The sequence below is a fragment of the Stegodyphus dumicola genome, chromosome 1, assembly GCF_044657685.1.
Source record: "Stegodyphus dumicola isolate Sdum_Otavi_A_Nest chromosome 1, ASM4465768v1".
Taxonomy (NCBI): domain Eukaryota; kingdom Metazoa; phylum Arthropoda; class Arachnida; order Araneae; family Eresidae; genus Stegodyphus; species Stegodyphus dumicola.
Genome location: NC_140768.1, coordinates 66,117,974 through 66,141,480, shown reverse-complemented (window position 1 = coordinate 66,141,480; position 23,507 = coordinate 66,117,974). Strand labels below are relative to the sequence as shown.

Below are 23,507 nucleotides of genomic sequence, written 5' to 3'. Positions count from 1 at the left end.
ACCTGCTGTCATAAGAAATAGCGCTCCACACCATCACACCAGGGGTTATGACTGTATGCCTTTGTAAAACATAGGCTGATGGGGACTTCTGGACCCGTCTTTTCTTGACACGAACACGGTGGTCATCTGCTTTAAGAGTGAAGCAGGATTCATCGCTGAGCACTATACGATGCCAGTCTGATGGCAGCCATGAGGATTGGCTTTGACACCACTCCAGACGACTCCGCCGATGTTGTGGGATGAAAGGCAAACATTTTAAAGGCCTCTGTGAGCGTAACCCCGCTTCAGAGACAAGTGCCATGAGATGGTGAACCGTACTACGGGAGGTATAAACGTGGCTTTAGTGCGTTGAATAGCCGACAATGATACCGCTGGGGCGGTTCGGGCCTGGAACGATCATCCTATCTTACCTCGCATTTGTACTCTTGGCCTTCTAGAGCCTTCATTTCGTCGGCAATTTCCTTGTAACAACCATTGCTGCCAACATTTTTGTAGTGTCTGTATGCTGCAGGTGGCGGCCTATTACTCGGTATGACCACCCAGCTTCACGCAATCCTACAATGCGACCACATTCGAAGTCGTTTAGTTATCTGTAAGGTCTTCGATATCGTCGTAATGGCATCTTTTGTTTCTTCTTTACGGAATTACAATGGCAGCAACAACAAAAAAAAAAAAAAAAAAAAAAAAGATAAATTTTCCTTCTCTCTTACTGGTTTTATACTTTGCGAATTGTGAGAAACTTTGATGATTTACATTAAACTTTGTTCGATCAAGTGTGTGTCTATTGAGAATACGGCAAAGCACACTAGGGATTACGGCAAAGCACACTATTGAGAATGCGGCAAAGCACACTAGATCATGCCTAAGGGGAGGGAAGCCTTCGTGGAGGACTTTCTAAGGAGAACTGGCTCGTATACACGTTACACATGGGGAAAACCTCAAAAACGCCCATGCAGCCAGCCCGTTCACGGGATTCGAACCTCGAACCGAACTACCAGTGTTCAGCGATTTTACTGCTCGGCCGCTTGTGAGCCCATGTTCGATCAAGATGTTTTTGCGTACCAAATTTCGTCAAGATCGCAATAGTTCTTCTTGATGCTTTGATTTTTCTGGAAAAGAGTGTATATATATATTGCTGAATACTAAATAATTATCAAAAAATATATTATTCATCACACGTGATCATGGGTGCAATACGCACCCCTACAAATTCATACAGAATATCACATTTTAGATAATGGCGTAGTTAGCAACACAACAAAGCAAAAGGGGCGAAATAGAGGAGAGCTGAAGCTAAGTGCGCATTTATCCAGTATGGAGGCTCACTAAGAGAGGATCTTGGTTTAGGTTAGAAAGGTTTCAGTTCTAGAAAGTTTAATTTCAGGTTCCAAATTAGCTATGCCATCAGCGTTACGCAAGCCATATAAAAATATGTAAAGAAAAATTATAGTAGCGGTAACCCCTTAATTGTCCTTTTATTCTAAAAATCATAATAACTTCCGGATTGCGTATTTTTAGAATAGAGAGGGGGAATTAAGGGGTTAACCAGTAGTTATCTTACATTACATACAGTGGTGGCCAAAATTAAGGACACTTTTGGAAATTTTTATGTTTAACTTTGTATGCTTATAGAAAACGTTACGTTTCGCAAAATGCAAACTTGTATATATAATTTTAAAGAGAATTTATTACTGAATTCAAAACACAAAATTCAATTATTTGCAATACAAAAAAAAAAGTTAAACGATAATAGTTATCGATATACATTAGATAGTGATGATTGCAGTGAGTTATCAGTACTTAGTAGGGTACCCTTTATTTTTGATTACAGCTTCACATCGACGTTTCATTGAGCTGACAAGAGTTTTAAGCTCTTCTTTCGTTATTACATAATGCCAGGAAACAATTATAGCCTCAATTAGTTCCCTTTTATTTGATGGGCGCCTCATTCGGACAAGAGGTTTCAAACGGTGCCACAAATTTTCGATAGGATTGAGGTCAGGACTGTTTCCTGGCCATGACAACAATTTAATGCTCTTTGTACGAAACCACTCTTTCGATATTTTGGCCGTGTTGCAAGGAGCAGAATCCTGCTGAAAAATAAACGAAGCATTGTTGGGAAAGAGATCTCTGATGGAAGGTAGAAGTTTTGGTTCTAGAATAGTGTTAGCCAGTCTCGGCACGGACCTCTGCGCAGCAGAATAAATGACCCTGGAGTGACTATTACAGCAGGAAGTATCCTCTTAATGGCAACAATTGGAATACTAATCGTTAGCACTTTACAGACCATCTTTGTTTTTATCGTAACTTGTTATTTATACAAATGCAACTTGTTATTTACACAAATGCAACAAGTTTACTGCCAAGGTATACCACAATTGTTTCTAATCAATCATTCATTTTCAATAATGTACTCACGTATTTGAATTAGTGTTGTCTTAAGGGTTCTCTAGATCATGCTGGACGTGGTGCTATACTAATTAACCGTATGGTAGAGGCATAGTGCCCACGTCCCCCGTTCCTTATCCTTATCCTTCTAGAATAATGTCAATGTATTTTCTGGCATTCAGTGTCCCATCGATGACATGAAGGCGACCAATACCATCTGCTGACATGCATGACCAAATCATAACACTAACTGGGTTCTTCACAGTTGCTTGAATGCAGTCAGGATGTAGCATTTCTCCTATTCTACGTCTTACATATTTTCGCCCATCACTACCGAATAACGATATCTTAGTTTCATCACTCCATATAACTTGTGATCACTGATTATCTGTCCAATTAATGCTTTCCTTTGCCCACTGTAGTCTTTGTTTTTCGTTGCTGAAAATTAAGATAAGGCTTTTTTCGTGGAATTCTACCTCTCAGTCCAACATCTGTTAATCTTCTCCTGATTGTTCTTGAACTGACAGAAACACCAGCATCAATTAGATCACTTCTGATGGCCGCTGATGACATTTTTCTATCTTGGAGGCATAGTCTTTTTATTCTTCTGTCATCAATAGATGCGGTGCACCTTTTTCGGCCTTTTCCTTCTTTTTTTTTATTGAATTTGTCTCCTGATATCGCAAACAAAACTTTCGGACTCCAGATGTAGTCACTAAACCATCCACCTGTCTTGCAATTTCAGCATAGGAAAGAGCACTTTCTCCTAACGCAATAATATTACATCCCTTTTTAGGTGTCCAATCTACTCTTTTATTTGATGTCATTGCTTCTTGACTAAATATTAAAAATTTTTACAAAAACTTCCTACTTGTAATTGCAGTGTATAAGAAACAGGTCCTCCTTCTACAGAACAAAGCAAAATAATGAATTGTTTCAAGTGTAAACATGATGTCAGCTTCTACTGGCAGTTACTAACATTTGATTAGTTCTCAGAACAAGAACAGTGATTGGCCAGGAAAGCTAGACATTACAAACCACTTCATAACTGTGTTTTTTATTTATATTAAAGTACATATAACTTTTTGCATTGCAAATCATTGAATTTTGTGTTTTGTATTGAATTCAGTAATAAATTCTCTTTAAAATGATATATATATAAGTTTGCATTTTGCGAAGCGTAACATTTTCTATAAGCATACAAAGCTCAAAAATATAAAAATTTCCAAAAGTGTCCACAATTTTGGCCGCCACTGTATATATATAAGTATTATTACATTACATATATATATTTACATATGTATCTATGTAAATAAATAATCAAATAAAAATTTAAATAATTATAATTACATCTGGAATGCAATCTTTTAAACTGAGATTATAAATTTATTTAATGCAGTGGTAAGAAATAATTGCAATGAGAAATTATTACATAGCCAAAAATATAATTACTTGCATTGTTGAACAACCTGAAAAAATAATTGTTAGATGCTGGTAACTCTACGGGAACGGAATATTTCGGCAGATTGCGATTGACAAATTTTATTCTACCTCCTCTTGATATCATTACAGTCTGAAATATTTTTTTTTTCTGTTTAGTTTTAACTTAATCAATAGTTCTTAAATAAAATCTTAGCAGCAATTTGCACAAGATATGTTTTTAAGTCCTTATCACAAAATTGTCCAATTTAATAATACTGTTGGCTGTTGGTATTGATATAACCAAATTTCGCACCATGGAGAACACATAGATGTTACTGAATATTAGTGGGTATAAGTCAATATCTATAAATTTTAATAGGTCTTTCCTTAGAGATAACAGGATAGTTGAATAACGTATGTCAATCTGTGACACATTAAAAAATAAGATAAAACAAACAGGTTTTGACTTGATCATGATAATTGTTACGTCATTTCTACTAGGTCCACTTGACACTGTATCCGACAGCACGCACTCGACTGTAGTTGTAGTGGATGTGACTCGTTATTAGTTCCTACAAAGCACATTGTTAAAACAATCAACTTTATTAATACAAATAACAGGTGAGAGCAGGGTCCGGACACCTGGTCGGCTTACGGAGACTTTTCGAGTACCGTTCGGGTCTCGCAACTGTCTAAAGCAACACACTTCCGGCACCTCACTAGGTCCGCATCGGGAGTTTGTTAATAAAGGTGCAGGTAGAAGCTAGATAAGTATCTTCGTAGTACCATAAGTGATTGAGATATTGCTGAACCTAGCTAATTGTTGAGCTTCCACCCTAACGTTAAAGGAAAACATCCCTGGGGACGATTCAAGAGTCTCCCACCTCTTTTCTCCTATCACTAACCTCTCGAGAGGACATTTTGCTCGCCCTGTCTTTTGAATGCCACATGCCGTACGGATACTATTCGCTTACAAACATCCATGCCTTCTCCGGGAATCGAACCCGCGATCATCGGTGCGGCAGACAGTGTCATCAACCACTATACCGGCTGGGCGGAAAATGCTATTCACATCACTTATAGTCAGTTTTTGATTGTGCTCTGTGATAAGCATTTCCTTGCATTCTTTCAATGGAGATCTTGTTGTCAACGTTATTCTATTTGGCAAAGATCTCTACTAATATTTTGAAGTTCATTCAATATCTTGCCTATGTTTTCCCTTGGTCGTTTTGTTTTAATTAAAAACTTTTTTAAGGTGGGGGGTGTGGTGTATTTAAGTATGGCAAAGCACACCAGGGCTATCTGCCTAAGGAGGGATGCCTTCGTGGAGGACTTTCTAAGGGAAACTGGCTCGTATACACGTTACACATGGGGAAAACCACGAAAACGCCCATTTCGGGGATTCGCGGGATTCGAACCTCGGACCGAACTACCAGTGTTCAGCGACTTTACCGCTCGGCCGCTGGTGGGTAAACTTTTTTTTTTTTTTTTTTTTTTTTTTTTAAGGCAGGAATTTTGTGGTTGGGCATCTCGTCCTCCACGAAGGCGTACCTTCTCTTAGGCAGATAGCCCTCGAGGCTTTGCCATAATCACACACACACTTCTGTAAGGCCGCAGTTAAATATATAATGGTCGTGAGGTCACCTCTTTCTCCACATACGCATGTATATGTGTTTGTGATGTTTCTTTCGATACAGTATGCTGGAAAGAGGCCGTGTCTCGTCATGTAGTAGTTCAGAAATGTTTTGCCATGTAGTTCTTCTGTGTTGACTTTTACGATTAAGTCCTGTTCTCTTCTTGCCTGGACTGGCAGTGTCCCATTTCTTTTGCCATAAAGCTTCTCCGATTTTTTCTAATTTATATTTTATTGATGATTTCGGCGAAGGAACTTTGATTATTTCAGTATTCGTGTTTTTGATAGCATCCTCCGCAAGAGAATCTACTTGCTGGTTCCCTGGAATTCTACGGTAGGCTTTGATCCATTCTAATCGGATAAGGTCGTTTGGGTTTGCACTTGTGCTATTTAGGATGTCTTGCATTATTGTGTTTCTGCTGCTATGATTTTTTAAAGCTTCTAGTGCTGATTGGCTATCTGATTTGATAAGAATTTCTTTTAAATTTATCTTGATTGAAGTAAGAATTTCATGGAAGATGGATATTAATTCTGCTTGAATAACACTATTGTCTGCTTCCAGTCGATCTTGCCATGTAAAATCCTTTGTTCTTTTGTTTTAACACTAGTGCCTCTCCGACTTCCAACTATTTCATAAAAACACAGTAACTACTACACGATACTCTACATTTACAGAAATGAAGGTAAAGGCAATGTGGTGTTAGCTGGTGGCACGGTCAGCTATTACGAAACAATATGACGTCAGATTGCGGTGCTGATATAAGAATGAATATAAGACGTTATATAACGGGAAGATATATAGACAACCTCAAAGCTATCACCTGACTTGAATTGCACGTACACTTCCCTGGATTCTTATTCCTGTTCGTATTTTCGACAGCTATAACCAAGTCGGCATTCCTTGCCTTAGAACACCGCTCCACGATAGTGAGTACCACAACTATCAACTAACAGCCATGATTTTGGCAGCCAAGAGCGATAAATAGCTCTGGCTTCTACTGGGATGGGAAATTTCAACTCGCAGATAATATATACTCTGGATGGCCATCCTATGTAACAAAGTATGTAAACAAAGCCATCCTATGTAAACAAAGACATATTAAAAGAAGTTCTCTCCGAAAGTCAATATTATCTAGTTCAGAGCTATTAAACAGACCTGAAAGATCCGGAACTATTAGACAGACCTGAATTATCAGGAACTATTAGACAATCCTGTAAAGTACAGTGCATGATCCTCTGAAGAGGACTGGACTGCTACGATGTTTGCGTTCCCCATATTTTAAGAGAGCAAAATATCCTTGTTCGAAGTTCAGTGTGTATTCTTTACCGAAAGGAAATGAAAAATCTTCTTTTCTATGAAACGGCTCATTACTAGAGATGAGGACTGACATTAATGCCTATGCAATAATGTTACAAGGAAGAGACCATGGGGTAAGAAAAATGAGCCTCCTTTTTAATATATGCATTGGGTATGACAGAAATACAAAGGAATTCTGTATTATGTTGCAATTAAAGCAGACAACCAATTTGGAAAACACTCTTTCCAAATGGCAGTTTTAAAAGCAGGAACTGAATCTCAGAACTGACTAGTCGTCAAGCTGTTGTCTTCCATCACGATGATGCACGACCCCACATTTCGATGAATGCTAGACAAAGACTCATTGAAGGCAGATTATATGTTTTGTATCCCTCGTATTCATCAGACCATGCCACTCGGATTTTTGTCCCCTCGAATTTTGTCTAATTCTCTGAACGCAAATGAGGTCACTTCTTTGGAGGCTATGAAATAGTTCCTTATTAGGTTCTATAACAATAAACCTAACGACTTGAAAAAGTAAATTTCTAGTTGCCGAAGAGATGGCGAAATATTGTTATGGAACAAAATAATGTTTATATGGTTCTATAATCATCAGAACCATTTTCGTTACATATATTCAATAGAATGCGCTTGTAAGTGGAACACCGTGGTTCAAACTTACAACCTTCAAAGATCAGTTATTCATAGCAGGAAACACATAGACAATAGTAGTAAGAGCTCTTGAAATGGAATCAAAAAGGCATCATTTGTTTTTATCAACACAATATTATCAAATTACACAATATTATCAACACAATAATTATCAAAAAATATATTATTCATCACACATGATCATGGGTGCAATACACACCCCTACAAATTCATACAGAATATCACATTTTAGATAATGGCGTAGTTAGCAGCACAACAAAGCAAAAGGAACGAAATAGAGGAGAGCTGAAGCTAAGGGCGCATTTATCCAGTATGGAGACTCACCAAGAGAAGATTTTGGTTTAGGTTAGAAAGGTTTCAGTTCTCGAAAGTTTAATTTCAGGTTCCAAATTAGCTGTCATCAGCGTTACGCAAGCCATATAAAAATACGTAAATAAAAATTATAGTAGCGGTAACCCCTTAATTGTCCTTCTATTCTAAAAATCATCATAACTTCCGGATTGCGTCATTTTTAGAATAGAGAGGGGGAATTAAGGGGTTAACCAGCAGTTTAAACTATAATTTACATATTTTTATCTTACATTACATATATATATATGTATTATTACATTACATATGTATATATGTAAATAAATAATCAAATAAAAATTTAAATAATTATAATTACATCTAGAATGCAATTTTTTAAACTGAGATTATAAATTTATTTAATGCATGCGTCTGCAGGACGCACGAAACAGGTTTTCCTTGTTTAAGAAACAAAAATATTCTTTAAATCTATTTTTTCCTTCTTTGAAACAAAAATGGATTTAGTATACATTAAATTTGTCTATGAAGAGAAATGAAATTCTAAGAAAAGTAGTTAGAAACTCCTTTTAAATTAACTCCTAAATTTTTGTTTTAGAAGTTAAACAAGTTAAAACTTGGTTTCCTTTACATCTAGCAATATAAATGAAAATTAAACAATATTATCGCCCAAAAGGATCAAATCACATTCCTCAAAAGACATGATGCAGTTTATTTACGTTTTTCTCAAATGTGTTCTTACACTAAAAAAAGAATTTTGTCTAGCTTATTATTTTTCTGCACATTTGCCTAATTCATTATTTTTGAAAAAAAAGGCCTCAATTAAAAGCATCTTTCTGAACTCTGAGTTTTACTTGAAACTTCGTATTGTGACAGAGTCAAGCAAGAGGATTATAATTTCTAAATGAATAAAAAAAGAATATTCATTCCCCAAATGCTATTTAAATTTGTTGAACTTTTAGCTGTGAAGATTTAAACCAAGATTTTATGTTTATAGGTCTCAAATTTACAAGACTTCAAGATTACAAATTCTAAACTAGAACAACAATTTCGGGCAAAACCATGGTTGTGAAAAATTGAATTTTCTTGAACAGATTGGTTTTTAATCCAGCGATCACGCCAGGATTCTGTTGCGCATATGCACGTAATACTGTTCGCCACGCATATTCAGTAATAACTGTAATCATTTAAAAGTTTTTAGTCTAGATTACTGAAATCTTTCGACAACATTTAGCTTTTTATTACAGAGTAATCATAATGATGCTTCTTTCGTTATAGATATATGAATAATTTAATCTGTAACAATCCATTTTCTCATATCACGTTTTTTTTAATATCAAAATTAGTAATATATGTAAAATCTACAATATTTTATATTTTAAAAGCAGTTACTTACGGATAGTCTATTCCTATTGTAAACAAACAGTTCTAATTCACGATATCTTACAATATAATACAATTCCATAAATACACTCTTTTATATGATTTTCTGTCTTCAAGACCTCATGCCTAGCTCATTTTATTGCACCAATACAGCAATATATGTCAATCTGCTGTATTGTTATCAATAATACTTCTCGACAATAATTGATTAATAATAATTATTACTCTCTATTATTAATAATTAAAATTTTAGGGTTTAAACTATGCGCAAATATGCTGCGCGAGATGATGGCGCCCCAGCTCAAGTGCAGTTGATATTTTGAATGGGTAATTTTTTTAGAAATGTTTATATTAATTTGTAATATTCTGTGACCTTGCAATAATAACTAATTCTATAAATGAAGAATGAAACAGTAAACGAGTTACCAGCTCCAAGAAAGAAGTAAAATTTAGTCTTCATTCTTGCAAAGGAAAAATCATTTTTCCTTACACTTTGTGAAATCTGGAATAAAAGAAAATTCGTTGTCGATAACACCGTGAAACGAGCAAACGATATTACGAAAAAAGGTAATAAAATTTCTTTCTTCATAATATCGCATCCTCGTTGAACGGTGTTATTTCGACGTGAAATGGGCCGATGATGCCGATATTTTGTGCTACGGAAGCGTTTTCGCTTGATAAATCTAATTAATTCAATAAAAAGTAAATGCATCATCTTCAGACACGCATAAAAAAATCAAAAGTTTTATCATTTCCTTCGTTGTTTACAAGAAAATTTTCTCAATCTCAAATAGAAACATGACCTGACATGTTGCTCCACAAACCATGACATAGGGTCCAAAGCAGCAAAAGGTAAATTCTGCTGTCATGAAAGTTAGTCTCACGCGATGGTTTATTGTCCGGAAGTCAGGTGGTGTACCGAAACGATCTAATTATGTATTCAGTTTTCTTTTTAATCAAAAATTAACATACTCAGTAAACTGAATGGTACTGAATGGAAGCAAAATGTTAAACTCAGAAAGAAAATGCTTCTACACCTAAAAATCATTTCTCTCAAAACCAGATAAGCAATCCTGAAATAAATTTTAGTTACGCCATCTGGTAACTGATCTTTGAAAATACAGCTGGCTATTTATCTAAGAGAAGCACTGGATAACGTGCACACATTTTTATTTGAAATTCTGTGTAGTTGGATTAATTTTTATCCTAATACATTTGCTTATGTATAAAAGATGTAATAAGGGGGAAATGGGGTTAATGTATGGCTACTTAAGCTTATTCTTTGTAGTGAAAAATATTAAATAAATAAGGAGAAAAATGATTCTACATCTGTAACTTATTTCTTTGAAAGGCAGAAATAAAATAAATTTTAATTACGCCATCTGGTAAATGACCTTGGAAAATACACTGAATAATGAGAGTCAATGGATAATATGTACACTTTTTTATTTGAAATTCTGACAAGTTGGGTTAATTTTTATCCTAATGCATATACTTATGCTTAAAAGATGTAATAGGAAAAGGAAATGGGAGGAATGTGTGGGTTTAGAGACACTGAAACGCATTAAAATGTTCCAATATGTCTACCATTAACATTAAACAGTATTTGAGTTAAATCTGCTTTATTAAAGCACTCTGCATTTACAAAGACTGTATCCACATATGTTTTACAAATTCTTTATCTTGCATATATCCCGCAAGTTGCATACGCTGGCTTAGTAGCATACTAAAACAGTACCGGCTCTGGGGGCACAATGACATGAACCTGGTTCCTACTTCCAGTAAAGGCAGCCTATGCTGTCTTTACTGTCGGACGGTAGCGATTTCCGCCATCCGAGTGGGTAGCGGGAGGGTGAAATAACACGGACTCCTAGTTACTTCCTTGCTTGAAAATATCTAGATGAGACAACATCCAAGTGTGCCGGTTCAGCGTTGGGGGTCAAAGAGAGAGTCCTTTTAAAAAATCTGCTTTCTGAAATTGAGACCGTGATTCGTAGCAAATGAATTTATATATTCCTTTCTCCGAGGTGATTTTGACTATCTCCAGGTCCTCTTGCTTAGTGCGGAGGATAAGGTCTGTGTCCGCGTAGTGGCCTTTGTTTGAGACAGAATTCTCAATAAAACTTAACTTGGTCTTACATATAATATATATAAAAGGGAGGTAGAAAAATAGGAAAGATTTTAAAAAAAACCAACTTTAATTTACAACAGCCGATTTAATTGGTTAGTTCGCCTTCATGTCCTATAAATAGTAACTTGCTTACAATAAATCTTTCTAAACTATGTCATTTCAAAATTAATCTTTCTCACATAATCTTTACATAACGCTAATTATCCAGATATTTATATTAAGTTTCAGCAGATGATAATATTAAATTTTGTGAACTGAAACTTAATTTACCAGTTAAGACGAACCGAAATTGATTTACTCTGAATCTATCCCTTTAACTAGACATCTTGAATTTATTAATCAGCTTTTCTGTCTTAGAAGTAGGCTGTTGGCTGCCATTCCATTTTCAGAATGCAAAAGAAATCAGTGTAACTATTTAAATAAAGGTGTCAGTTTAGATATCTTTGTATCAAAATAGTTTATTAAGAATAAAAGTCATCTACCCTTCGCAGTTGCATCAAGTTTTTCATGAATAGACTATCATCGTGTACATTTACGACGTCAATAACATAAAATTATTACTCACCTAAATACAGTTTATACATGAAAAGGTCATATAACTATATATTTATAACAACTATCCACTATATCAAGTTCACCCCGAGAAACTCTATTTTACTCTCCACCGAGATGACATCCGACCTAAAGTCTTTATATAAATCATAAGGATTAAGATGGTACCTTTACGAAGCCTCTATAAGAAGTTTACAAATTGTTATTATTTATTTGGTACATTTTCTTTGACATGTTGCACTTTTTGTGCTTCTATCAAGGGGTATAATTTGTACATTGATATTTAACAATATATTAACCATAATTAATCTAAGAATGTATACTCTTTACAACTTCCATCGCAAGACATTAGTGAATCGCAAGATATTACCTTTTGCTACCCACATAACGGCTACAGAACCTTCTTAGCAACACTAATTCCAACATTATCTCATTATGCCACCGCTCCGACCGCTGTACCGGTTATTCGTTGGTTCAATCAGACTCCTCCATGGAGACGGCAATGTAACATCTGTCGAGCGGCTTAGCTAGCTGTACTGTCATCAGATAAATCTTCAGAGCATTACGATTTATTAATGCAAAAGCACTATTGTAATAACTTACCAAATAAATTCGATCTGAAAAACAGCAGCCGAGCAGACCTCTACGTGTTATTAGTATAAGCGTTTCTTATGTGCTTAAGTTTTTCTCAGTGGATTCACTGCTATATACTTTTCTACAATTTGCATGTCTGTCTAAGAAAGCTTTTTATATTAATTTCACGATGAATGGATAGTCTTCGTATTTTTGTGGGCATTTTTGGTTGCAGAATGTTTCATACGATGAAAAAAAATGAAATAACAAGTACCAAGAGAGCTGTGATGCCTGTAAAAAGTGTCCTCGTAAATCTTCCATTCAGACTCGAAGAAATAATCATCCACCCCTTGTGGCGAACTGTCACTACTGAGAGCTATTGCATTCCACGTGCTGTAATATGTTTCTTTTATCTCTTATGCAGACCACCATAAAAAAATATCCTGTTTAAAAGTAGCATATATTCTCGTTTATAATTTTCACTTTTATATTGTTTCTAATATAATTGCTATATAATAGCTAATTTCTGTTTTCAATAAAACTTCACAATATTACTGAATCAACAAAAGATGTTTCTAACATACACAGGGCAGCCAGAGAAAAACAGATTTTTATATCTAGTAACTAAGCTTTTAAAATGGAATTCTCGAGTTTAAGCTTCACTTATCAAGAAATTAATGTACTCAGTTAATATCATTTGCCTGATACATTGATACAAAAATTATGATATATAAATTTATTAAAGTTATTTCGAATAAGTGTATATAATATTTATTCGAAATAATTATTTCAAAAAAGTATATATATTATTTATTGGAAATAATTCGAATTGTTTATTAAATTTATTAAAATTATGATATATAAATTTATTTAAATTATTTCGAATTTCGCCGTAACTAAATAAATTAACTTCACTATCTTAACTTTTATTATATATAAATAAACAATGAAGCGGCTTTTATATTGCCGGATTTACGTATAAGCTGCACAAGCTATAGTTTATGGCCCCCACTTTCTTAGTGTCACCTTCAAAAATTGTACTATATCCTGTATTAAGACAAAAAATGTCTCACATCCCTCATAAAGAGCCCCATATCTCAAATAGCTTAGGATCTTGTCAAATCTAAATCCGGTCATTAATAAAGCGTTTTATACAACTTTACATTACTATTAGCAAGAGGGTAATTTTTGTAGCCCGAAAAAGAAATTTCCAAGTACGGTTCCGTAATCAAACTGATTTTATTTGTATTTTATGTGTAGATCCCAGTCATTGCTGATCTTCCAGTCGGATACAATCTACAAGATCACATTTATCCTGGTGGTATCCATTATTTAGTGAAAGAGCCTGTTGCCATTGTACAGCCAAGAGTTTTTACTTTGAAGGAAATCATTCGCTATCTTTCAATTGGAAGAGGTAAGAGCTTTGTTTATTTCTTAAATTTTAGTTTGCTTGCCAAAAAGGTTTAATTAGATTTTGAACAAACTTTAGAATACTCATATCGTCTGTCTCCTTTTCTGTATGATACTACAAATTCGAACTCAGATGAAGGAATGTACTTTTGAATTAACGACCGAACATGATTGTCTCGTCAAACATGTGCACTCCATTCGTATATATATGACAGTTCCTTGTGCACTTTGCGCGACCAGAATTTTGAGATGGATAGAGATCATTTTCTAAAATGGTCCTCATTGAAGGAAGAAAAACCCCTACAATCGATATTGCCGGACTAGAGAGTTGATGCAGTTGACATCCAGAGAATAATTTATTATTATTATTATTGCTTAATGTAGTCATTTCTTATTCCATTTCTCAGTTTTGATGTAGATATGATTATTGTAATGAGGTTAATTACTGTTTTGTCTTTTTGTATTTTTTCATACTCCGATCTCGTGTATCTTTGATTCATGGAGGCCGATGATGTATAATCAAGTGCCTTTGCAATAAAACGGAAAATTTTAGAATTAATGAAATGTAAATAAAAGTATGATGTCAAGAATAAATACTTCTGATAATCTTCATAGCAATAAAAATAATTCTAAATAAAGACTATTACAGATAAAATTACATTCAAAATTTGATAAATTAGCTTATAAAAATTAGATTTCATTCTGCTCAGAAAAATTGCTGTTTGGACGGCATAATTTTGCAATCATACTATACTGTTTATAATATTAAGTTTGTAACATAGGACAGTTTAGATAAATTTATTAAATGATGTTCTTATAATTAAATAAACGTACAGATCATTAAAGATATTCGCGTTCTGTCAGATGACCTTCTCCTCAGAAAACAAAAGTCACTTGGAATCCTAATGGTCTTCTTAAGAAAGTTTCGTTGCATTATATTGTCACTTTCAACTTTAAACCTGCATTCAAAAATGCGTGTTCTTTGTTGACTAGGGCTACTATTACATCTTCGCAGAATTCTCAGTACTTATAAACCCATTTGTTAAATGCGGTGTTTCATGGATTAGGCTGTAACACTCATGAGCATGGACGTTAAACTTGAATATGTTATGGTTATTCACGTTTTTTTTGTAGAAGGACCAATAAGTCACGTGTGACTGCTTAACAGGAAAGGAAGGGTACAAGACACTCGTTCCTGTGACTCGTCCTCGTTCTGACATAGGCAGAAATGGATGAGTGTATCTGAGAAAACCATACTGTCACCTCGGTACCCACGAGTCCTTTGGACATGCGTTTATTTATTATCCCTGATTTTTCATGAATTTTTCTAAAACGAGCATAAGCTAAGCTGCGACAAGAACTATATTTACTCTCTTGGCTATAAAACAGGAGGTAAAATTGTTCAAAAATTAAATGCAATTCTAAACTGCTTTGTGGTAGTTAAAATTTGGATATTTAAGTCAACTCGAGAAGCGTTTGTGCTCATGTTTTATTACTAATTCTTACTAATTCTTAACACAAGAAGAATTTTACTCATGTTCCTTTCTCAATTAGTTTTATTTCCTAATGAATTTTCTATAAAAATTCATTTGCAGTGTAAAGTATCATGAGAAATCCGCACATATTTAGTGGACTTTTAATTATATTTCCCAATGTTTCCCCTCTAAACGTTTACATCAGTGTTAATTTTGTGGCATTATTGAATGGATTTTATAGTTTTTTCCTTGTAGGTTTTGATTTAAGGAGTCTGAATGAAAAAGCTTTCGTCTGACGGCCTTATCAGGCACAATCTATTTTAAAAAACTTATCTTAGTTTTAAGGCAGATTGCCCTTTAGTGGCTTAATTTAAAGATACTTTTCCAATAGAAATCTGTTATTGCTAAATAAAAGCATTCGGTACAGCAATCCTCATATCATTATCTGGTAGGAGTCGACATCATTCAGGGGCTTTGATATAAAATCGAATTATAAAAAGAATGGAAAAGAAAGAAAGAGAAAATGACAAGAACAAAGAAAGAAAATTTAGAAGGAGAAATTTGGAATTATAGGATAAAAGTTTTCTATTTAAAGGCTTGTTTTAAAATTTTAACTGTATTAACCCTTCCATTGTAACAGCAAGATAATTTATGTATAGAGGTTGCCAATATGTTCACTTTAATAGCACGCATAGCTGAAAGACTGCAACCAGATAAATGCCGACCGGTAAGCCCGCAACCAGAAAAAATAAATAACTACTGTTAACCTCCCCATTATACTGTTACAAAAACAACGATAAGGGAAATATAACGAAAATTTTATTACCAATTTTAAAATGTTCCCCTAACTATGGAAAGTCATGTAAAGCATTTTTAATGAAACTTTGGACATTTTCCGTTTCATTTCATGTATTACTATCAATACATGTTTGCAGATTACACTGCGTCTATACCTCCATTAATACTAGTTCCTAGTGCAATGAATATTTTATCATGTGACTGGATCAAGACTTTTGTATCGTATCTGCCAGGGCTCAGTAACATTATCTCAGAACATACTCATTATTTCAGAGCTATCAAACGAGAATTTCTTATCCCCTTCTGTAGCATTTTTAATCCAGTAAATAGTTAAAAAAGTCATTATATATTCATTCAATTACGTTACAATAAAGTTATGGCAAAATATAGAGCACAGTTTATAACTTAAGAAGTTATCCATGCAATACAGTTAAAGTTTTATATAAAACTGCAATTCTATGCTGTTAAAAATTTATAACAGATCGTAAAATGGTTTATATCTATGAGAACCATGGATGTGGAACAAAAGTCCTATATCTCTAGTGTCTTTATGTATAATTCATATATTTTTCATATCATTATGTTTATCTCCCAGGTCCTCTAACTGTCCTTGGAGGTGTCGAAGGTCTAGGCTTCGTGAATACTAAATATGCCAATAAGTCAGAAGACTACCCAGATGTAGAAATCCATTTTCTTTCCGGATCACCAGCTGCGGATGGTGGTCAGACATTTCAGCGTGTCATGGGACAGAGACGGGAGGTAGGTTCAGAACTCAGAATGAGTAATTTTGTATGAAATTAAAAAAATGCTTATGTTACAAAGAAAAGAAGTGTATGCCACAAAAAGAATTTTAAAAAGAGAGGAAGTAGTTTAATATGCACAGCCAGATACGTAGTGTAGACAAGTGTCCACAAATGTGTAAAAACCTGTATCCAGCTATTATCTTTCCGCACTTCCTGATTTAACGCATGTGTTAAATTAAATAGATAGTGAGTAAATCCCCAGTTTCTAAACTGAAAGAAATGTCAAAAGTGTTTTCTTAATACATATATATATATATATATATATATAGATACAGATAAATATATATATACAGATTTTGTCTCCCATATGCAATTGAAAAAGAACTAACATATTGCATTGAATTTAAAAGAGAGGAGTATGCATTTGAAGAACCCCCTTCTAATAGACTCAATTTTGGTTCCACTGTTAATTGGAAACTCTTTGTAATCTGAAAATTATTTAATCTTCACTTTATTCATCTAATATTAAGTACTAGTTAAATCTTCAAATTAAGGTCATGCTGTAACTGTCGTAGAAAATATTGTAATCACCTAATTAAGCATTGGTTAAAATCTTGAAATTAAGGTCAGGCTATTGTTGGGGTAGAAACCTAGCATAGATTAAAATATCAGACACGCAAGGTAAATTATTTAAAAATAGGTATGCGCTATTTATTCTGATTAGCATGCCATCATATTGCAACTCACCTTTAAATTTCACTAGATTAACTAAATATAAACGTTACTGAAAATTAAATATCCAATTTCAGACGAATATAATTCCGTTCTTATTAACGGAGTAACTCATATATATTAAATAAAATTCCAATGATGCATATAAAAGGAAAAATGAAACTATATAGGTTTTATTGTATTACCCAAATACGTTGCGTTCTCTTAACGAAGGAATTTCGGGCAGTTACAAATAAACTCCGCGACATAATATAGTCTATGACTGGCCTTCTGATCTAATGCTATGCGCTTTTCCTTTATTTTAAATATGTTAAAAAATTTTGGTTCGTACCACCTTTATACATATATGCATATCTTACATGACATCAAAACCTCACCATTATACTGTTACGAATACAACGATAAGGGAAATATAACGAAAATTTTATTACCAATTTGAAAATATTCCAGTAACTATGGAAAAACATGTAAAGCAGTTTCAATGAAACTTTGGACATTTTCCGTTTCATTTCATGTATTACTATCATTTCATGTTTGCAGATCTCAAAATTACAGCTTTTTGAAATCCTGATAATCGTTTTGAAGAAGTCTGTATTTTAGCTAAACTAATATAGTTCAGGAATAAATAAAATTAAAGTTTTAGTTTTCAAATTAACGACACAGAACTAGCTAGCTGGAATGAAACATGAAATCGACTACATGAAATGTTCAATAAAATTGAAGAGAATTTTTAGACGGATAAGAAATGTTTGCTGTGGTGTATTTATGAAGTGGAAGATTCATTTCACCTGAACTTTTAATGTCTTCTCAACTTAAGATTCAAGATATATTGGTAGTCTACCAAATACGCGAAATTTAATTGACGAGAGCCTTATCTCCCAGTCATCAACGAACAATAGCCAACTTTTCCATCCCTCACCTTAATATACGAAAAGTGAACAAAGTAAAAACCACTAGTGCGCGACTTTGCTTTTCTTTTCCCTCTCTTTCTAATAACCTGGCCCACCAGCGGCGGAGCGGTAAAGTCGCTGAACACTGGTAGTTCGGTCCGAGGTTCGAATCCCGCGAACGGGCTGGCTGCATGGCCGTTTTCGTGGTTTTCCCCATGTGTAACGTGTATACGAGCCAGTTTCCCTTAGAAAGTCCTCCACGAAGGCATCCCTCCCCTTAGGCAGATAGCCCTCGAGGCTTTGCCATAATCACACACACACACTCTTTCTAATAACCTGAATTCCAAAGAAGTACATAGTTGCTACAAAATGTCATTTATCCATATAAATGGGATATTTAATTGAGACTACAAGCCTCTATTTTCGTTTTCCAGATACTGTGAAAACTGTGCATATGAAACAAATATTAAATAAAAAATCTGATATACTCTAAAGTAAAAAGGAGTTTCTTTTGCATTCCTATTATAGTTTTACTATGCTTAAAAAATAACGAGTCAGAACTTCTTTAAACTTCGCAGGAATTCAAAAATTTCCGAGTGGTAGCTTTTAACTACTGTTATATATATATATATGTCATAATAAATGCACAAAGGAAAAGGACGGAGCACTGTAGATGCTTATTATCCTATATTGAAGAGGAAGTAATCTGATTGCGTCGTAAGCAAATGTGTTGACTTCGTAAATTAAACTTGGCAGTAGAAGCGATTTTAATTCCATTTTTATTTCCAATTGATATTTGTGGCCACAATCACCTTGGCACTCTAGTTATGCCTATTCAAGAACATTACATTTTTGATATAATTGAGAAGGAAAGCAAGCCAGCGAAATCACATCTTAGCACAGTAGCGAGCAAAAGCTGAAGTGCGTAGTTATGAAAGATGGAAGCACGCGAAGAGAAAAGTTTTGGTTTACAATTTGGTGATTGGTCGAGAGGGATCTGCATTATGGGTTAAGTAAGATCGCATGATTAATTTGAATGACGCAGTTTAGACTTAAGCGCTATTTTTAGGACAGATAGAGGAAGTTCTCAAATGAAATAGAAAATAATGGAAGTTATAGTGAATTAAGTTTAGAAGTTTGCTTTCATATATTTTATCTTACATATATATATAATCACTTTTGACACACATAAAACTGATAGATTAATGATATGTTTAAAACTTAAATTAACTATATATAAGCTATAAATTTTCGAACTTGAGAGAAGATACTATTATTAATTTGCAGCTTAGCTTAAATCAGTTCTCTTGACTAGATAATTATTAAAGTTACTTTAAAATTATTTACATTTATTATAGATTCAGTATTTTAATATTAGAAACTATTAAATATTTATTTTATTTCCCAATTAATCTAACCGATATACTTTGAACTCATTTAATTTATAATACACATTTAATTAGTTATAATTGATACTTTTTATCATCTGCAGCATTTTCATATTTAATAAAATTTTCAGAAGTTTAAAAAAATTTAAATTCTTTAAAGTCTAAAGTTTTTAAAGAAGAAATTTCAAATTCCCTTATATTTCATATCTTGAGATTTTTAATTTCCTCTTCATCCATTTCGTTTTAAACCACTTTTATTTGTTTCTATTGCATAAATTGTTGTAATATTTTCACATTTTCATGCATGTAGAACTTATTGTGTTGTAATCATGATAATTCCTATTTGAATTATAATTTTTATAAACTTTTGCATCATAACTCTAGTTAACAGAAGATCTTTCTAACTCCATCGTACAGGTTAATCTTTAATATGCAGCTTATTTTCAATTTAATTTCAGACTTTAATGAAATTATTTGTAAAGATAGACAGTCGTTAAATCACACTAATAATATTTTTAATTGTTATAGTTTATAATACTCCGAGTTCATGTTATTTATTATACACCTGATTTATAATTTTTTTAAAATTTTTCAACAAGACTAGGATATTACTAATGCTATGCATTTAGATTATAATGATTTAGATTTCATTTCCTACCTCATTGAAATTTTTATGTTATATTCATAATATTTCACAGTCGTATGAAGATAAAACATGTAAGCATGTAACAAACATGTAAATCTGTATTTCACCACAGTTTCGTGTTTACTAGTATCGAAACTTACATTTTCTTTAATATATTGTTCAACACATAGCATCCCATTAGACCAGGGGTTCTCAACCGGTGGTAGGCAAGAGCACGCAAAGAAGCAAAGTATTTTTAACTATTGATTCAAAAATTAAAACCCCAACATCCTGATTGAGTTTTTTTTTTTTTTTTTTTTTTTTTTCTTCTTAACACTCGTAAATTTATGCGAGCTGAGCTTTGTTCAAGAGTAGTGTTGGTAGTACTTTGTAATGGTGGTACTAAAGGTTTTCAGTTTTTGTTTAGATGATACGCATTAGTCAAAAAGTTGAGAACCACTGCATTAGACTAATTTTAAGAGCTTTTCAGTCCACCAGTGACCAAGCGGTGAAGTTCCTAAACACTGGTAGTTTGATCTGCGTTCAAATCTTGGTGAAGAGGCTGGCTGCATGACAGTTTTCGTGAATTTTCTTCATGTGTAACGTGAATATGAGCCACTTAAAAAATCCACCACAAAGCATAGACTGAAAACCTTCATTCGTTTCGTCATAATCCAAATATACCAAACATATCAAGAGCAAGAAGGTACATATTTAATATGGAAATCATACACAGAAAAATTGTATGTGGTGATATATATATTTTTTAATTTACCATTTAAAAATACTTAAATACAGAATTTTATACTAAATCTTTTTCCCACCTTAAATTAATGAATCGGAACAATGATATAATCTCTTTGCATTATTTTATTTCAAATTAAAGCTTTGCTACGAAAGGAGAAAAATAATTGTAGAGTCATTAGGTTATTTAGATGCTGGAGTAGCGAAAAATTTGCAATGCCCTCGCTGGGACTTGAATCTGGACCTCTCGAATACGCGCCGAGTGTGCTAACCATCACACCACGAAGGCATGCAGAAGGAAGAGGGGAAATACCTTGCATATTCCCTTTTAAAGGTCGGCTGGGGATTAGGAAAACAATCGCCAAATCCTGGTGATGAAAAATCGTCGTCCACCCCCTTTTTAGTTCGGGCGCTACTGTAGAGCAGTGCTCCGCAACCGATGTGCCATGAGTAGGATATAGGTGTGCCGCAATCAAATACATGTATTTGACATTTTGCAATTTTTTATCATGTATTTAATACACAATGACAATTTTTTTCCCTTAATAATGTCTATTTTAAATGTTTTTATATATTTCACTGTTGTGTGGTTGTGTGTGTGATTGTAAGTGTGTCAGCATTTGAATTTTTTCGGCACTTCCTTGGTAACTCAGAACTCTTTGGTGTGCCACGAAATTCCAGAAAGATTTTTTGTACGTCGCAGGTGAGAAAAGGTTGCGGAGCACTGCTGTAGAGTCATTAAGTTATTTTGTGCTAAGTGTGCTAATCATTACACTACGAAGGCATGCAGAAACAAGGGAGAAAATACCTTACAAATTACTCGACTGATTAAATAACAAAGCTGAATAATTTCAATATTTTCTTTTCTATCATTCTAACCACATTTTGAAGTATATGCTTTTTAATTATTGATTTAAAAAATATGTGTGTAACGCGGCTGAAGGTCGACTGTCTTAAATTGTTCCTATTCGCCACTAGATGGCGCTTAATAAAATAATTCGGTTATGGCTAAATAGTTATGTTACATGTGTTATTAAAAATATCAAAGATGTTGATAAGCATATTGAGATTAAACTAACAATAGATCAAAGTAATTAAATAAATCAAATAGATATAGTATAACGTGAAACTCGTCTATATAGTGCAGAACTATAAGTGCAGAATTTCAACTCACTCATATGCCACTGATTATTCTCAACAGCCAAATAAATAGCACTCTAATCCTGATAAAAAGGACTAGTCGTGACTATATTTTCCATTTAATTAAATGAGGAATATTTTTATAAAAATTGTTTTATGGCACAATTTACGTCTATCTAACAATGTTCATATATTTTCTGAAATATGTCTAACTGCTTTTAGAGAAAATGATAATTTACCTTCAGCTATGACATTAAAATATGTGTTACAGAATGAATATTTTTATAATTTAGAATTTAAATAATTTTGCAGCAGTTTTCAGTGAAGCATAATCTATGATTCTAATAAGACTTTTGCATTTCTTAGATGTGGGAGAAAGTCTACAAACCATATGCCTACAGGGATTCTTACACTTTCTGTCCTGTACTGCTGAGGCCGAAAAGTAGAGGTTATCTGAAGCTAAGATCTGCAGACCCATATGATCCTCCTATCATCGACCCGAGATACTTGACCCACCCTCAAGATGTTCTTACAATGGTTGAATGTGAGTTTTTAATATAATTTACGTTAATATTTTAAATTAAATTTATATGTTCAATATACGAAGTTAAAAATCCTCAATAAATATCTGGTTATATGAAAATTTTTGTTTTAGCTTGCTATCTCGGTTATAATATGCAAAGAACATCTAACTGGGGGTGATTATTTTACTAATAGCCTTATAATAAGAAGTTATGTAAAGAGGATATTATGTATAAAATATAAATGAAATATAAGTCACTGAGTCAAAAAGGTAGAACTTATTCTTTTGAATTAGTAGAAGAATATTTTGTATCCTTTCAAGATATTCAGTTTTGAAAATTGATTCCCAATTTCACTCTGCGTAAGGAATATTAAATTTAAGAATTTTTTTAAATTAACTATCGCGTATCCTTCATTTGACGCCGCTTCACTTTTAAAAAAAAAAAAAAAAGACAATAATGTTTCTCAATTAACTAAAGAAATGCGAAGACGATTGGCACTTTAAAAAAGGCAAAAAGAGAAATTATTATTCAGCTTTTATTTTATATGTAATTGTAATTTGATTCTGAAATAGTACATTGGTTTAAAACGATTTCATAAGATGTTTTTATCGGCTACGTAGAACTAATTGTACTACAGAAAAAATGGGCTCAATTAAAATGACAGTAATAATAATAATAAAA

General features: G+C 33.4%; 1 protein-coding gene across 1 annotated transcript in view; it reads left to right on the top strand.

The window, feature by feature from the left end:
- Positions 1–23,507, top strand: part of LOC118202899 (glucose dehydrogenase [FAD, quinone]-like) — a 184,538-nt gene that overhangs the window by 150,092 nt on the left and 10,939 nt on the right. Inside the window, exons 7-9 of the mRNA XM_085815908.1 lie at positions 13,618–13,771; positions 16,636–16,799; positions 22,669–22,846. Of these exons, the coding sequence (XP_085672034.1) occupies positions 13,618–13,771; positions 16,636–16,799; positions 22,669–22,846 (496 nt within the window). The remainder of the gene's footprint in view (positions 1–13,617; positions 13,772–16,635; positions 16,800–22,668; positions 22,847–23,507) is intronic.